General features: G+C 47.6%; 1 protein-coding gene across 2 annotated transcripts in view; it reads right to left on the reverse strand.

Annotated features, from left to right (window-relative positions):
- Positions 1-16,326, reverse strand: part of LOC138945929 (retinoblastoma-associated protein-like) — a 71,114-nt gene that overhangs the window by 27,438 nt on the left and 27,350 nt on the right. For both annotated transcript variants that reach the window (XM_070317449.1, XM_070317448.1), the window contains exons 18-19: positions 9,999-10,123; positions 7,235-7,356 (exon numbers count right to left, since the gene is read on the reverse strand). In XM_070317449.1, the coding sequence (XP_070173550.1) occupies positions 7,235-7,356; positions 9,999-10,123 (247 nt within the window). The remainder of the gene's footprint in view (positions 1-7,234; positions 7,357-9,998; positions 10,124-16,326) is intronic.

Genomic DNA, 16,326 nt, shown 5'->3' on the forward strand with positions numbered 1-16,326 from the left:
AGCACACTGTGGGTCAGAACCAACTATCAGCACACTGTGGGTCAGAACCAACTACCAGCACACTGTGGGTCAGAACCAACTATCAGCACACTGTGGGTCAGAACCAACTATCAGCACACTGTGGGTCAGAACCAACTATCAGCACACTGTGGGTCAGAACCAACTATCAGCACACTGTGGGTCAGAACCAACCATCAGCACACTGTGGGGTGAAGTCAAAAATGTTCTCCAACAGGCTTTCATATGATCCCTGCTAATGTGAGCACACCGTTCTTGTAAGGCTCAAACTTGATCAAAAATCGAAAATTTCAAAACTAAATTTTCATTTAATTAATATACTTACTCAACTCACATAAATGGCATTAACTTCAGTTCATTGCTAAGATATTGAAGTAGTACTCGACCCTGGTAAGGGGGGAAGTAACTCCCTAAGAAAAACAATCCGTAGTCAAGGACGGGAGTCACCTCCCCTACCGGTAACCCGCACATGCGCGGTCCTGCTACCGGCCTTCATTCCCCCACGGAAACACACACCTGTAACACATATAATGTTAGCGGGGATGGATGGGAGGGTATAAACGATGTGAGTTGAGTAAGTATATTAATTAAATGAAAATTTAGTTTTGAAATTTTCGATTCAATCACATATTCTTACCTCAACTCACATAAATGGCAGATTGCACATAAAGGCGGTGGGATACTCACATTAAACTCTTGGAAGTATCTGGCCTGCGGCAACCATGGCTGGGAGGCAGTTGGTACCGTCCGGGTGAGTGCTGGCAATGTCCCGGAGGTAGTAGCTGAGGAAGACATCTTGAGACGTCCAGTATGCAGCTTTGAGGACGTCTGACATCCTACCAGACTTGAGGACAGCTAAGGAAGTTGCCCACGCTCGAGCCTCGTGAGTCCGAGGTGATCGAAGAGGAAGGACTGACTGCCCCCCCCCTTGTGTCTGCCACCACTGATAGGCATGCCTTATAAGTGTGGAAGACCATCTGGTAAGCGTGGTTTTTGCAATGTCTTTATTTCGGGCTGTATTAATCGAAATAAACAACAACTTCTGAGCTGATGCTCGAATCGGAGCGGTACGCAACAAGTAAGCCTTAAGCGCACGTACCGGACAGTTAGAAAGATCCGGATCGCCGGGGGCTAAAATGTCCCGAAGAGGCCGAATGGAAATGATCGGTGAAAGTTGGTCCGGTTTTTGATTTTTGGCGAGAAAATCGGGACGGAAACGCAGTGAAACCGAGCCGTCTCTTTCAAAAGTGATATCACGGTCTAAACCTGAGAGGCCGTGGATCTCGCTGCCCCTTCGCGCGGAAGCGAGCAGTATGAGCATGAGAGTTTTGCGCGTAAGGTCCGAAAGACTAGCGTCTTGTAAAGGTTCGAAAGCACTAGAACGGAGAAATTCGAGTACTAGCAGAACGTCCCAAGCCGGGACAGAAGTTCTCTCCGTTGCAGAACTGAGGGCCGCGCCCTTTAGCACACTCGCGATGACTCCCCCGAGGGAGATGGAGCGACCAAGTTGCTTAAGAGTAACTGAGATGGCTGAGCGGCGAACGCGCAAAGTGGACGCGGCGCGTCCCTGAGCGGAGAGCCATGCCAAGTGGTTTGCGACCTGCATTGATCGTGGGGCAACCGGGACAACATTGTTGGCCGCACACCATCGAGTCCAAGCCAGCCAGTGCGACGAATAAACGGAGGAGGTGGAACGCCTGTGAGCCTTCTGGACTAAGTCCAGAGTAAGGTCTGAGGCGCCTGAGAGCTTCAGTGATCGCCGAACAGTCGCCAGGCGTGAAGATCCAGGAACTCGGGGCGATCGTGAAGAATGCCCGTCCTGGGCTGTAGAAGCTCCCCTCGCCGAAGGCTGAGCGGAATTGGCGGGCCGCTGGCGAGCCGCAGGAGGTCCGGGAACCAATGCTGACTGGGCCAGCGCGGTGCCACGAGAAGAAGACGAGGCCGCTCTAAGTCGGCTTTTCGCAGGACCCTTCCGATGAGTGGAGTGGGAGGGAAGGCGTAAGCCACTAGCCCTGTCCAGCTTATCGTCATCGCGTCGATCTTCCACGCTTCCGGGTCCGGAAACGGGGAAACAAAGATCGGAAGGCGACGCGAAAACCTCGTGGCGAAGAGGTCGACCATCGGTCGCTCTACCTGCGCCCAAAGGCGGAGGAGCGCCTGATGCGTGATGGTCCACTCTGTGTGGAGGATCTGAGAGGACCGGCTGAGGGCGTCGGCCAAGACGTTCAGGCAGCCGGGCAGGTAGCGAGCCGAGACCAGAATCTGATGGCGAGCGCACCAAGAAAGGATCTCGCATGCTCGGCTGGACAACAGTTGAGATCGGGAACCGCCCTGTTTGTTGAGGTAGGCAGCGACTGTCGTGTTGTCGGTATGAATCAACACATGGGTGCCCTGGAGGGCGGAGAGAAAATGCTGAAGCCCCAGAAAGACCGCCTCGAGCTCGAGGCGATTGATGTGCCAAAGCCGCTGCTCTTGTGACCACCGACCGGACGTCGTGTGTGTGTCTACATGAGCCCCCCAACCCTTCTGAGACGCGTCCGAAAAGAGATGCGTGGAGGGAGGAGGAAGCGCTATGGGCACTCCCTGCAGAAGCCAAGGGGTGTTCATCCACTGAAGCGTGGTCTGCTGAAACCAGACCCCGAGAGGAACCAAAACGTCCCAGCCTTGTGAAGTCGGATTCCAGACTGAACTGAGAGCCGCCTGAAACGGGCGCTTGTGGGATCTGCCTAGCGGAATAAGGGACGACATGGACTCCATCTGGCCCTGTACAGACGCAAGCGTCCGGGCTGGAGCTGACTGAAGCCCTAAAAGGGAAGACAGGAGAGCTTGCAGTTTGTCCACCCGGCGTTGAGTGGGACGAACTGTCCACTCCCGTGAATCGAAAACCATGCCGAGGTAAGTAAAGGTCTGCGACGGAGTCAACTCGGACTTGGTGTGGTTGACTTGGAAGCCGAGATCCTGAGCCTGGGCAAGGACAAACTGGGTATGCTGAAGGCATAGCGCTTCCCGCTGATGAAGGATCAGCCAGTCGTCCAAGTATGCCCTGAGCCGAACCCCGTGCTGCCGAACAAGGGCACAAAGCTGGCGCACCACCATGGTGAACGCCCAGGGAGCAAGTGACAGCCCGAAGGGTAGGGCCCGAAACTGGAAGATTCGGTCCCCCCACAGAAAACGCAACCACTTCCGGTCCGCCTCGTGCATGAGGATGTGGAAGTAGGCGTCCGTCAGGTCGACGGACGTCACCCAGTCGCCCGGGCGAAGCGCCTCCCTGACGGTCGCCGGCGTTTCCATGGTGAACCGAATTTTGCGCAAAAAGCGGTTCAGTGGAGAGAGGTCCAAGACTGGCCGCCACCCCCCGGAAGCCTTGGGGACAACGAAGATTCTTCCGTAAAAACCCAAGGAGGAGTGGTCGAGAACCTCCTCTATAGCCTGCTTCTGCAGCAAGAGAAGGATTTCTGCCTGAATTGCCTCCCGAGCGTCGGGACTGGCCGGAAACCGGAAGTTGGCCGGCGCTCTGGACAAAGGGGCCTTGCCTTCCTGCCAAGGAAGGCGGAACCCCGATCGAATCACCCCCATGATCCATAGGCTGCTTGTCCGAGACAGCCAAGCTGGAAGGGCCCGGGAGAGGCCGCCTGCTACCAAAAGGGTAGAGGCTGGGGGGGTGACTGGATCGGGGGTGTCTCATTGGGGGTTGGGCTTGCGCCCAGACCCCCGCTTCCCAAAGGAAGGTTTACGCTGGTAAGGGCGGGAACGTGAACCACCCCTACCTGCCTGAGACGACTTCTGCCCCGAGGACTTGCCTGCAGCTGGTGCAGAACTCCGTGGTTTGTTACCGTGCTGCTTAAGAGCGAGTTCCGTCAGTTGCACCACATGATGGTCACGAGCCTCCTCCGTTTGCTGCCGGAGGGCATCCAAAGAGCGTGATCCCAGCAACGCACCCTCTGAGAAGGGAGAGACTCTCAAAGAGTCTATGGTGGCCTTATCCGTCAGGCGTGAGCCGTTAAGAAAAGCCTCGCGCCTCCAAAACACAACCTGAGAGTAGAGCCGAGCAGCAAGAGTCATCTGACTGTCAGTGACCTTCGCGAGGGCCGCCAGGAGCATGGCAGCATCAGCCTCAATGGCATCGTCACGGAACCTAAAAGGTTCGATGGACGAAGCGATGGCTCTCGTGAGAGACCGGATGAGCGTTTCCGCTAAAGAGGTCAGTTCGAGGGAAGAACGCCCGCTCTCCTCCAGCCCGAGTAGACTCTGTTCCGTACACACGGCAGTCCTATCTCGGCTATAACCGTCCTGCCGTAAGCGAGCCAGTTCCGGAGTCACCGGAAGTGGAGCTGTGGGCAGTGAAAACGAGGAGAGAAGAGAATGTGGCCTGCTAGGCAGCCGCGATCTTCTTGAATTAGCTGGGAGGCCGCCGCCTGCCTGAGCCGAGGCTAACCAAGGCTGAGCAGACGGGGGGGCTTCCCCATGAGCAGCCAGGAGAGGGTAGGGTGTGTTAGCGTCCGCCAACACCTGAGCCATCACAAAAGGGACGGAAGGAGATTCCATGAACCGGAACTTCACCTTCGTGTCCCCCGCGCCCGCAAAATCTGCCAAAGCAGAAGGAGGGGGTGCGACCACAGAAGAATCGGCGGAGACACCCTCAGGGAAATACCGTGAGGTTATCTCCGCAGCCAACTCCAGAGTAGGGCCCAGTTTATTGGGAATCCGTAAGGGGGTAGCAGATTCAGAGCAATCTTCATCCCCTTCCTGTTCCTCTCCAAAACCTTCCTGATCTCCATCAGAAGGAGGGTCCGGCAAACCGGAAACCCACCCGTCCACGGAAGCGGAAGTGGCTAGAGTCGGTTGAACAATAGACGGAAGCGCCGCAAACTGTCCACCAACAGCACCGCCGACAACCGGAACCGCCGCGGCGGAACCGGAAGTCGGGGCCGGAAGTCGATGCGTAACCAGGGACGGGATAGCAGGGACACTGCCACCGGAACCACTAGCCCGCTGTCCTCCACCGGAAGTGCCTGCCACAGCACAACCGGAAGTCGAGGACGACAATCCGCGGGCAGGCCCGACCGGAAGCCCCGAGGGGCAACCAGAGGAGCCTACCCCCTGCGAACTCCAACCAGGAACGGCGGCAGCCGAACCAAGAGCTACAGGTCGATGACCGCCGACAGAATCTTGTAGGCCAGAGCTGGGCAAACAAGACGCTGCTGCCTGCCCCCCAGAGGCCGGGACAGCCGAAACTGATCCCAGGGGGGCAGGCTGGCGCGCTACGCCGCTCCCTAGCGCACCCGCCACGTGATGGACGGTGTACTGCCGGGGAGGAGCCGTCTGCGAACCCGGCGACGCCAGAGCGTAACCCGGGCCCGCAGGCAAGTGTGAGCCCCCAAAAAGATGGGGACTCCCACAAACGCCGCCCAACGCCGAAGCGCTGGAACCGGGCGGCGCTAAGGACGCGAACCCCCCTGAAAAGGCAGGGGAATCCGCGACCGAACCAGAAAAATCCGGCCCGAGATCAGCCGACGTGATCGTCGCGGACGGCCGCAGCCTAGAAAGAGAAGCCCAGGGTTCCTGCAGGGCAGAGCTGATACAATTCAATGAGTTTTCAAGGACATTTCCAGGACCAAAAAATGCTTTTCAAGGACATGATTTTCCCCAAATTAATGCAAAGCACCAAGCTTACCTTCAGTTTTTCAAGTCTGCAAACTATTAGTCATTCCGTAGTTGTTTCCCTTGCCAACTTCCGGGAAGGGAAGCAACTACGGGTGACTAGTAATAGTTAGTTCGTCTGCTTTCGTTTTCACTCGATCTTTTATTCTCCCAAAATGTGTGTACTGTATTTGAAGGAAAAAAAGGGGGTTGCATTTTGTTTTAAATAAGACAAGCTGCTGACGAAATGTATAGGCAACAATTTGGAAAAATCAAGTACTTTTCAATGACTATTTAACAAAACTCTATTTTCAAGCACTTTTCAAGGCCTGGAAAAGGTTTTCCAATTTTCAAGGAGTTTTCCAGGGTTCAAGGACTCTGTACGAACCCTGGAAGCCACCCCCCCCACGCCAGGCGGGAGGGGAGCGACAGGCCTTTCTGCCGAATGCAAGGCAACTAGGTCATGTTTCAGAGTTGCAAACATAGCCAGAATTTCTTCCCGCGACACGGACTCGCTAGACCGTGGCGTCTGCGAGCGCGAGAGAGGAGAAGTAGAACGTTCCCGCGTAGGGAAAACCGGTGACGGTGACGTAGAGTTGAGCGAAACCCGTTCTGTCTTCTTAGTCGCCGGGTCAGTGACCAGAATTAAAGGCTGTGAAGAAGACACAGAGGCACGCGCCTTTGATTTAGACTTGGGCTTGTCTTTATCCTTCTCTTTTCCCGGTGAAGAGAGTAGGGAAACAAGTTTGCCCTTGCTTTTTGAGTTTTTGTCCGCCATTTGCAATATCGAACACGCGCACGTGGAGATGAATTACAACAGCGAAAATACTCAAACGAACGAAAATACTCGAACGAAAGCAGCGAAGAGATTGAAACGATCTTACCTAAAGATAGCAACGCAAAAACCAGGGTCAAATGGCCTTCCACGAAGGCCAAGGCAAAAAATATGCCGGAGTACAACAACACGTCTGTGCAGTAGTGTTGAAGTGGGTGGAATGCAGGCCGGTAGCAGGACCGCGCATGTGCGGGTTACCGGTAGGGGAGGTGACTCCCGTCCTTGACTACGGATTGTTTTTCTTAGGGAGTTACTTCCCCCCTTACCAGGGTCGAGTACTACTTCAATATCTTAGCAATGAACTGAAGTTAATGCCATTTATGTGAGTTGAGGTAAGAATATGTGATTGAATAGACGGGTGCAGTGGCCTAGTGGATAAAACCCCGGTCTCCTATGCAGATTGTTGCAGGTTCAAATCCCGGCCGCGCCTTGAGGATTAAGGGTGGAGATTTTCCCGATCTCCAGGTCAACTTATGTGCAGACCTGCTAGTGCCTTATCCCCCTCCGTGTGTACGTAAGACCAAATACGCATGGAAAAGATCCTGTAATCTATGTCAGAGTTCAGTGGGTTATAGTAACACAAAAATACCAAGCATACATCCTCTGAAAGCAGCGCATGGCTGCCTAAATGGCGGGGTAAAAACGGTCATACACGTAAAAAACCCACTCGTGCAAAAACATGAGTGAACGTGGGAGTTTCAGCCCATGAATAAAGAAGAAGAGAAGAAGATCTAAACATACCTTTGTTGAAGAATGAGGTGAGGGACTGTGAGCGGCGAGGCAAGGCAGGTACCACACTCTGGGGGACGGACAGCTGGCTGGCCACTGACTGACCAGGACGTGGGGGTACTGGGGAAAGAAACCTGAAAAAACACAGCGCTGGGTTAAGTCTTATCATTCAGTTAACGGCAGTACAAAATGCATGTCAGCTGATGCCGCTTGAAATATAGCACACCAACAACCCCGTCTCCTCCCTTCCTGCAGCCAGCAGACCTGTGCAAACTCAAAACGCTCATCAGTAGTAAACAAACCAAATTTCAGTAGTTTTTAAAATGTTTCCGTAGTAAGCTGTAACGACAGTTCAAGACATAATTCTGCTCACAAAGCACACAAACTGAAACACTATGACGCAGTAGAATGGGAATTACTCCAGGTTGTCTTGAGAATAACTGGACTTCCAGCACCGTTGTGCCGTTTTCTTCTTCTTTGGTGACAGAGCTGGTGTCTCCTCTTCACTATCTGAATCTCGCACTCTTTTTTTCTTTTCCATGTTTCACTTCAATCACAAGTTGCCACGCAGACGCTGGACGAACTAAGTCTAAGAACAAAGACTCAATGCTGAGAACACGCGCGCTTCCGGTAAATCGGAAAACGTCTTTTCAGCGCAACGGCTAACTAATTGGTCAAAACATCTTAAAACAGAAAAAAAGTACTTTTTTTGTGTGTTTTTTGTAAATCGTAGGAATTTCGGAATTTTAGTTAAAAATCCGTAGCACCGTATTCTGCATATAAAAATCGAAGAAATTACGGAGACACCGTAGATGTGCACAGGTCTGAGCCAGGTGCTTTCCCTCGCCCTCCTGTAAGCAAATAACCATTGCAGTTCCCCAATAGGCAAAGAACCTGTGGTACAGGAACCATCATCATCACGCCGCTTGAAACAAGAACAAATAGATGTCTCAAGATGATCTGCATACTGGATATGCAAGCGTGAGATCGTGAAAATTATCATACACAAAAACTAAAAGCATTCATAAAAAATGCATTCCTGACTGTAATGAAAAAAACATAACTTCTATTATAAGCTGACATACAACTTTCACCTTACACCTGCAAACTCAACCACACCAAGATGTTCTTTATACTTTACTGTGATACATTCTGCATCAAACCCAAAACACAATTTTGAACGATTTAATACGATTTTGGGGTGGTCAGTCTGGAACACAAGCGACTTGCGTTACAAGTTTCTTGCTAGGTTTTCTTTTTCTTTTCTTTTCTACATTTAGTCAAGGTTTGACTGAATGTTTTAACATAGAGGGGGGAATCGAGACGAGGGTCGTGGTGTGTGTGTGTGTGTGTGTGTGTGTGTGTGTGTGTGTGTGTGTGTGTGTGTGTCTCTGTGTGTGTGTGTGTAGAGCGATTCAGAGTACACTACTGGACCGATCTTTATAAAACTTTTCATGAGAGTTCCTGGGTATGATATCCCCAGACGTTTTTTTCATTTTTTCGATAAATGTCTTTGATGACGTCATATCCGGCTTTTTGTAAAAGTTGAGGCGGCACTGTCACACCCTCATTTTTCAATCAAATTGATTGAAATTTTGGCCAAGCAATCTTCGACGAAGGCCGGACTTTGGTATTGCATTTCAGCTTGGAGGCTTAAAAATTAATTGATGACTTTGGTCATTAAAAATCTGAAAATTGTAATTAAAATAATTTTTTATAAAACGATCCAAAATTACGTTTATTGTATTCTTCATAATTTTCTGATTCCAAAAACATATAAATATGATATATTCGGATTAAAAACAAGCCCTGAAAATTAGGAATATAAAAATTATGATTAAAATAAAATGTTCGAAATCGATTTAAAAACAATTTCATCTTATTCCTTGTCCGTTCCTGATTTCAAAAACATATAGACACTTTCAGAGAGTTAAAAAGAATAGAGATATAGAAAAGCGTGCTATCCTCCTCAGCGCAACCGCAACCGCGCTTTTCTGGATTGTTAATTTCACTGCCTTTGCCATGAGCGGTAGACAGACGATGCTACGAGTGTACGGTCTTGCGGAAAAAATACAATGCGTTCAGTTTCATTCTGTGAGTTGGACTGAGCTTAACTAAATGTTGTATTTTTGCCTTACGCGACTTGTTTAAATGTCTGGTGAACAAGAGGCAAGTCACAAACCTCCACTTTCTTTCTACCAGCCTGTCTTAATACTCGTTACAATCACAGATATTTTCACCCAACAGTCTTTTAAGTGAACAGACAAACAAATATTCACACAAAACTTATCTCGATAGAATATTATCTTGGGCGAAAACTTATCTTGGGCGAAAACTGATTCTATCAAGATAAGTTTTGTGTGAATATTTGTTTGTCTATTCACTTAAAAGACTGTTGGGAAGAAATATCTGTGATTGTAATGTAATTTTGTCAATAACAACGTTCCAACAACCTACCTTTCTTGGTTTTTTCCCCCGAATTTTGGAACGTTGACAGTCTCTTTGTTTTTGGATTTTGTCTGTCTTAATACAACCAACTAAGCACATGCCAAGATAAGTACAGTGGCACCCCCCCCCCCCCCCCCCCTGAAAGACTCCCCAATTTGTCTTTCCTCACATTCTAGGGCCTTGTTTTTCTGCCCCTACTCGGTGAATCTCCTCCATTTTCAGATTTTCACATTTTTGAAGATTACCGTGGTCTTAGGTGCCACTGTAACCAAAACAAAGGAAGGGGTTAGTAATAGGCAGACTACAAATTCAAGTGAAGGCTGCTCACATCTGCGCTGCAGAGGGGCAGACCTGTCCGTTGGTGGCGTAACTCAAAGGGTCAGTGGGAGAATTTCTGGGAGGCGTTGACTGCCCTCTTTCGCATACTTTGATCACGTCAAACAGTGATGAACCCTGCAACACATAACGAGTCTGGTGAATAAACTTTAACACACAACTAGAACAGTTTTAGTTCTCAAGAATTGTATGCATGCTCTCTCACTAAACCGGCTTTACTGCTTTCTTCACTAGGTCTCTTAAAAGGAAGGAAAGAAAAAAGGGCAGAAGAAATCAAGAAAGGGACGACAATCCGTCGTGTCCGGTATTTGACAGCAGAGCTGATAAGAATAACAAGAAGGGCAAAGCCCATACGACTCACATGCTTGACCTTGACCTTTACATGACCTTGACCTTCAGGGTCAAGGTCAAATAACTAAACCTAGCAATGACATCATACACTAAGAACTGCTTTACACATTTTTCCTACCAAAATACATGTGACCTTGACCCAAGGTCAAGGTCATCCAAGGTCATGCAACACAAAGCTGTTAATTCAAGACATAGGAAGTACAATGGTGCTTATTGGCTCTTTCTACCATGAGATATGGTCACTTTTAGTGGTTCACTACCTTATTTTGGTCACATTTCATAAGGGTCAGTGACCTTGACCTTGATCATATGATATGTGACCAAATGTGTCTCATGATGAAAGCATAACATGTGCCCCACATAATTTTTAAGTTTGAAACAGTTATCTTCCATAGTTCAGGGTCAAGGTCACTTCAAAATATGTATACAATCCAACTTTAAAGGACCCTTGCGACCTTGACCTTGAAGCAAGGTCAACCAAACTGGTGTCCAAAGATAGGGCTTACATTGCCCTGTATTGCATACATAGCTAAGGTTGCCATTCTCGATAACTTCAGAAAAAAATGCGAAAATGTGAAAAATGGTCGTTTTTAAGACAACAATTACGGCCCCTGTGACCTTGAAGTGAGGTCAAGTTGCCGCACATGTTTTTTGAGATCTTGTAACCATACACCATCAGGCCACATCAGGTGTTGATAGACTTAATAGTGTCCAAGAAATATCCAACGTTAAAGTTTTCCGGACGGACGGACGGACGGACGACTCGGTTGAGTACATAGACTCACTTTTGCTTCGCATGTGAGTCAAAAACAAGAGGCGAAGCCTTCAAGGCTCCCGTAAGAAATCGACAAACAGTAACACAAACTCATTCACTCCGTCACACATACACACACACAGTAAGCATAGGTGACACGGTGCAAGAGTGGGAGACACTAGATCTAGATCTGTCTGTCTGAAGCCTACTTACGGGGACACGACTGCCAGATCGACACTGCGCTTTCGACAGCGCTTCCTCGCGCACACACTGGAAACACGCTGTGCAGATCAACCTGTAGGAAATCTCCTTTGGTATCTTCTTTATCTATTTTTCTGGGGCTACGAAACCGAACAATGTGAAATCGTCTTCCCCGAATCGGCGAACTGCAGCTGGGTGAGAACTGTATCTATACCACAATCCTTCACGCGATCTGACTTAACCTTGACCCCTGACCTGGTCTACATACCACACACGACACAAACCAGTCACCTGTTTTTACCCCCCCCCAAAACCCCCCACCACCCATTATCTTTGGATACACACTTTCACTACATACGTGCCGACGAAATGTTGATCATTGCTTCAATACTTTGAAGCTGTTGCTTGGATAATAACCAGGTAAAATTAGTATTTCGGTGTTCAGTCAAATGTTAAAGTTTCTATCACACACATACACACGCACAGACAGACAAAAGTTAGCATCGCATATGCTACACTTACGTGAGCCAAAAACAAGAAAGGCATGCTACTGGAACGTTTAATCATGAAAAATTTGGAAACAAATTTGGAAAACTTTTGTTCTAATATTTTTTTCAAAGAAACTTGCAGTAAAATTTTTCTGGCTGGCAACATTTTGAAAATATTGCAACAACATTTATTAGGATATTTATTACATAACAATTGCTAAAGCCTAAGACGGAAGCAGAAAAAAGACCTAATTTTAAGGCTCGGTGTACATAGGTATTGGTTTAAACTGTTTTATTCAACGTTTGTGCATTATTTACAAAAAAACGCATATAGAGTAAACAACAACAAGCATAATGCTTATAGTGGTGTTTACAGTTTTCTAGAAAAATACATATAAATGGCGGCTATTGTACAGTTTAAATGAAAAGCAAGCAAACATGAAAAGAAAATTGAATGAAAATTGTACATCAAAACAAAAATCCGTTTAAGAATACATGGGTGAACGGCTCAGATCATGGGTAAAATTGACACCACCAGATTAAAATGCTTATTTTAAAGCCATCCATTTGAATTAAAAGGAAACAAAGCATACCACACTGCTTAGCTTGAAATGAACAAAAACGAAATGAAAGGAACCAACAACATTGTTTTGTGTGTGTGGATTTTAAACACATTTTATTCACAAAACACGGCAGAAAATGGCGACTGATTTGTTGCACAGCGACAGTACACTTTTGAAACCCAGGCCAGTACTTTCATCAATGACAGAAGAAAGCAATGGAGGCCTGCATACTACAGTCTTATTGTTCTTGTATGTGCCTGAGGGATAAAATGCTGCAGTAAACTGACTTTTAAGACGTCATAGCACTCGGAAGATTTGTCTTCCGCTAATAACTTTGGTGTCACACGTTATGGGCAAACTTGAGGCAGGTCGCATTCTTGCAAAATATCATTAACAGCAACGAAAAGTCATCTTTAGCATAGAAATAGAAAAGCTTTACCATAATAATGTGTTTTAAAAAAGAAAAACATTATAGTGTCGGCAGAACACGCCTCTCGTTAAGTAAAATGAGTTTCGTGTCACATCGTTATGGGAGGAAGATTGTGTTCAAACGCTGTAGTAGACGAAAATTGTATTGAAAAATTGCTGTCTGTATCATAAGTAGCGCCCATAGACTTTTGATGCACCAAATATTTTGTAAAAATATGACGTAATTGAGAGCGTGACCTCATAGTTCGTTCCGTCAAACTTATCAAACTTGTTATGGGCGTGAGATTTTTTCAGTGATGTTCTTGTTTTCGATTTTTGCGCTGTCCTAATGAAGCTGGAACAAATCCAAAGGTAAGAAATGTTTCTTCTTATATATCTTAAGTCATTGATTGAAATTGAATTCTATTAAATACGTTTCAGCACTTGGAAATACGTGATTTGTAATGTTCTGTGATTCCTGAATTCGTGGCTGTCAAAGTAACGGGGTCTGTTAGTTAACTTTTTGGTGTTTTTCTTAAGCTTAACAGCTGTTGCGTTTATTTGTCATGATGTCCACATATGAATTGCCTCCTGCTTGTCAAATGGACATTCAATAAGCACGATAACAAACGTTGTGACAAAGCAGTACAGGTGCGCGGGTGAGACACAACTTTGTGACAAAGCAGTAGGCCTACAGGTGGGCGGGTGTGACACAACTTTGTGATAAAGCAGTACAGGTGGGCGGGTGTGACACAACTTTGTGATAAAGCAGTACAGGTGGGCGGGTGTGACACAACTTTGTGATAAAGCAGTACAGGTGGGCGGGTGAGACACAACTTTGTGACAAAGCAGTACAGGTGGGCGGGTGAGACACAACTTTGTGATAAAGCAGTACAGGTGGGCGGGTGAGACACAACTTTGTGACAAAGCAGTACAGGTGGGCGGGTGAGACACAACTTTGTGATAAAGCAGTACAGGTGGGCGGGTGAGACACAACTTTGTGACAAAGCAGTACAGGTGGGCGGGTGTGACACAACTTTGTGATAAAGCAGTACAGGTGGGCGGGTGAGACACAACTTTGTGACAAAGCAGTACAGGTGGGCGGGTGAGACACAACTTTGTGATAAAGCAGTACAGGTGGGCGGGTGAGACACAACTTTGTGATAAAGCAGTACAGGTGGGCGGGTGAGACACAACTTTGTGACAAAGCAGTACAGGTGGGCGGGTGAGACACAACTTTGTGATAAAGCAGTACAGGTGGGCGGGTGAGACACAACTTTGTGATAAAGCAGTACAGGTGGGCGGGTGTGACACAACTTTGTGATAAAGCAGTACAGGTGGGCGGGTGTGACACAACTTTGTGATAAAGCAGTACAGATGGGCGGTTGGGACACAACTTTGTGATCAAGCATTACAGGTGGGCGGGTGTGACACAACTTTGTGATAAAGCAGTACAGATGGGTGGGTGTGACACAACTTTGTGATAAAGCAGTACAGGTGGGCGGGTGTGACACAACTTTGTGATAAAACAGTACAGATGGGTGGGTGTGACACAACTTTGTGATAAAGCAGTACAGGTGGGCGGGTGTGACACAACTTTGTGATAAAACAGTACAGATGGGTGGGTGTGACACAACTTTGTGATAAAGCAGTACATGTGGGCGGGTGTGACACAGTTTTGTGATAATGCAGCTTAGGTGGGTTAGTGTGGGATGGTGGGAAAATAAAGTTGCTTCTCCGAGGATCTGAAAATTGTGTCTTACGTTTTTATTCTGCACAAAACGAAGACATCGTCTTGGTAGTTAGTGGAAAGCCGACGGAACAAGTTTTATTGTTATTGTTTTTATCATTTTTTTTACTATTCTTTCTATAGTCCCGGACGAAATCGCATCTGGTCCGTCTGTCTAACTGACTTTTTTTATTCTTAATTTTGATCTCGGTTTTTCCAAGGTAAGGGATGGAGCTTCGTCGGAGCAAACGGGAGGCAGCTCTTTTATCGGAAGGGAAGAAGGAACGTCAGAAACAGTTATCCAAAAATCACAGGGACGAGACAGAAAGAAATCGAAAGAAAGTGTACAATGCGAGAAGAACAGATGAAGCAATACAGCGAAACCGCGAATTGCAACGAATTCGACAAAGAACGTACAGGGAGAGGCAAAAAGAAACAACTGCCAAACGAGAAATAAGAGTAGCATCAACCTCAAAACCGTCCGAAGAAACCAGGCAGAAAAACAGAGAAAGACAGAGGAAACACCGAGCAGAAATGCATCACATCAAACGCTTCCACATCAACAAAAAACGTTGTGAAGCCTACAGGGCAAAAAATGAAATCCGAAAGAAAATACCGATTTCCCAATTAAAGAAATGCTTGCCCTCACCTTCATCTGCGACGCAAACTAGCGTGTCGTCAGGTGTTGCTGTTCGCAGCGCAAATTCGAGATTCTGCAAAAAGTTTCTGGAAATCCTGCCAAAAAATCCAGCAGTGCGTGGTGAGGTCATTTCCGCTGGACTGAGAGCGTTGTCGCCAAACAGCAAGAACATCGTCAACTCCAAGCTTGGGGTTTTCAGCCCAACAACCAAGCAAAAACTGGAGTTTGATTCATGTGTGGCATCGGCTTTGATGGAGGAGATGGAGAAGATCAAGAAACAAAGATCAGTTAAAGCTCTGAGGCTGAGGAGACTTTATGCTAAATCCATACTTATCAAGAACAAGTCATTAGCAAAACACATGGGCATCAGCTATAAACTGAGAAATAAAGTAGCGTCAGCAAGATGTTCAGACGGGTGGGAAGACGATCGCGCGACGCGCAAGGATGCTCTTCCAGAATCAACGGTCAACGAAGTCTTTCACTTTTTTGAAAATGGATTAGTCAGTAAAGATCTGCCAGATGCGAGATCAGCTATCGTTGAAGGTGGATCAGTTCAACCACGGAAAGTCATGGAAACTTCACTCCGGTCAGCCTACGAAGAGTTCAGACAACAAGACGGAGCAGCAATCTCTTTCAGCTCTTTTAAAAGGTTGAAGCCAAGAAGAGTGCTCCCATTCACTTCGCATAAATTCAGGGAATGTTTGTGCGAGTATTGCGTGAATATCGACCTGAAGTGCGCAGCACTGAACAGCCACCTTAGCAATGAACCAGAGCTGAAGATCAGAGATCATTTCGAAGCTAGCAGAATCACCCTCTGCCCAAAAGAAGAAGGGGTCTACAAAAAGGCCTGCATTGACAGGCAGTGTGACAACTGTGGCCCAGCCCTCCTTCGTGAGCGTCTTCACCTTGTACTGGAAAATGAGACTCTCCGGAATTCTCCTGCAACCTGGTGGCAGTGGGAAAATGTGGCCATCACGAATACTTCCACCCGGATGACGAAAGTCCGAAAAGAAGGCAGTTTTCAAGGCCTCGTTGAAGCTCTCCAGTCTGCCCTTGTTCCTTTCTCCCGTCATCTGTTCAACGCTAAATGGCAGTACGAGCAGTACTGCCACATCACCAGGACTGTACCAAGGGAATCTGTCATTCTGTGTATGGACTATGCAGAGAACTACACGGCCAAGCAACA

The sequence above is a fragment of the Littorina saxatilis genome, linkage group LG13 (assembly GCF_037325665.1).
Source record: "Littorina saxatilis isolate snail1 linkage group LG13, US_GU_Lsax_2.0, whole genome shotgun sequence".
Taxonomy (NCBI): domain Eukaryota; kingdom Metazoa; phylum Mollusca; class Gastropoda; order Littorinimorpha; family Littorinidae; genus Littorina; species Littorina saxatilis.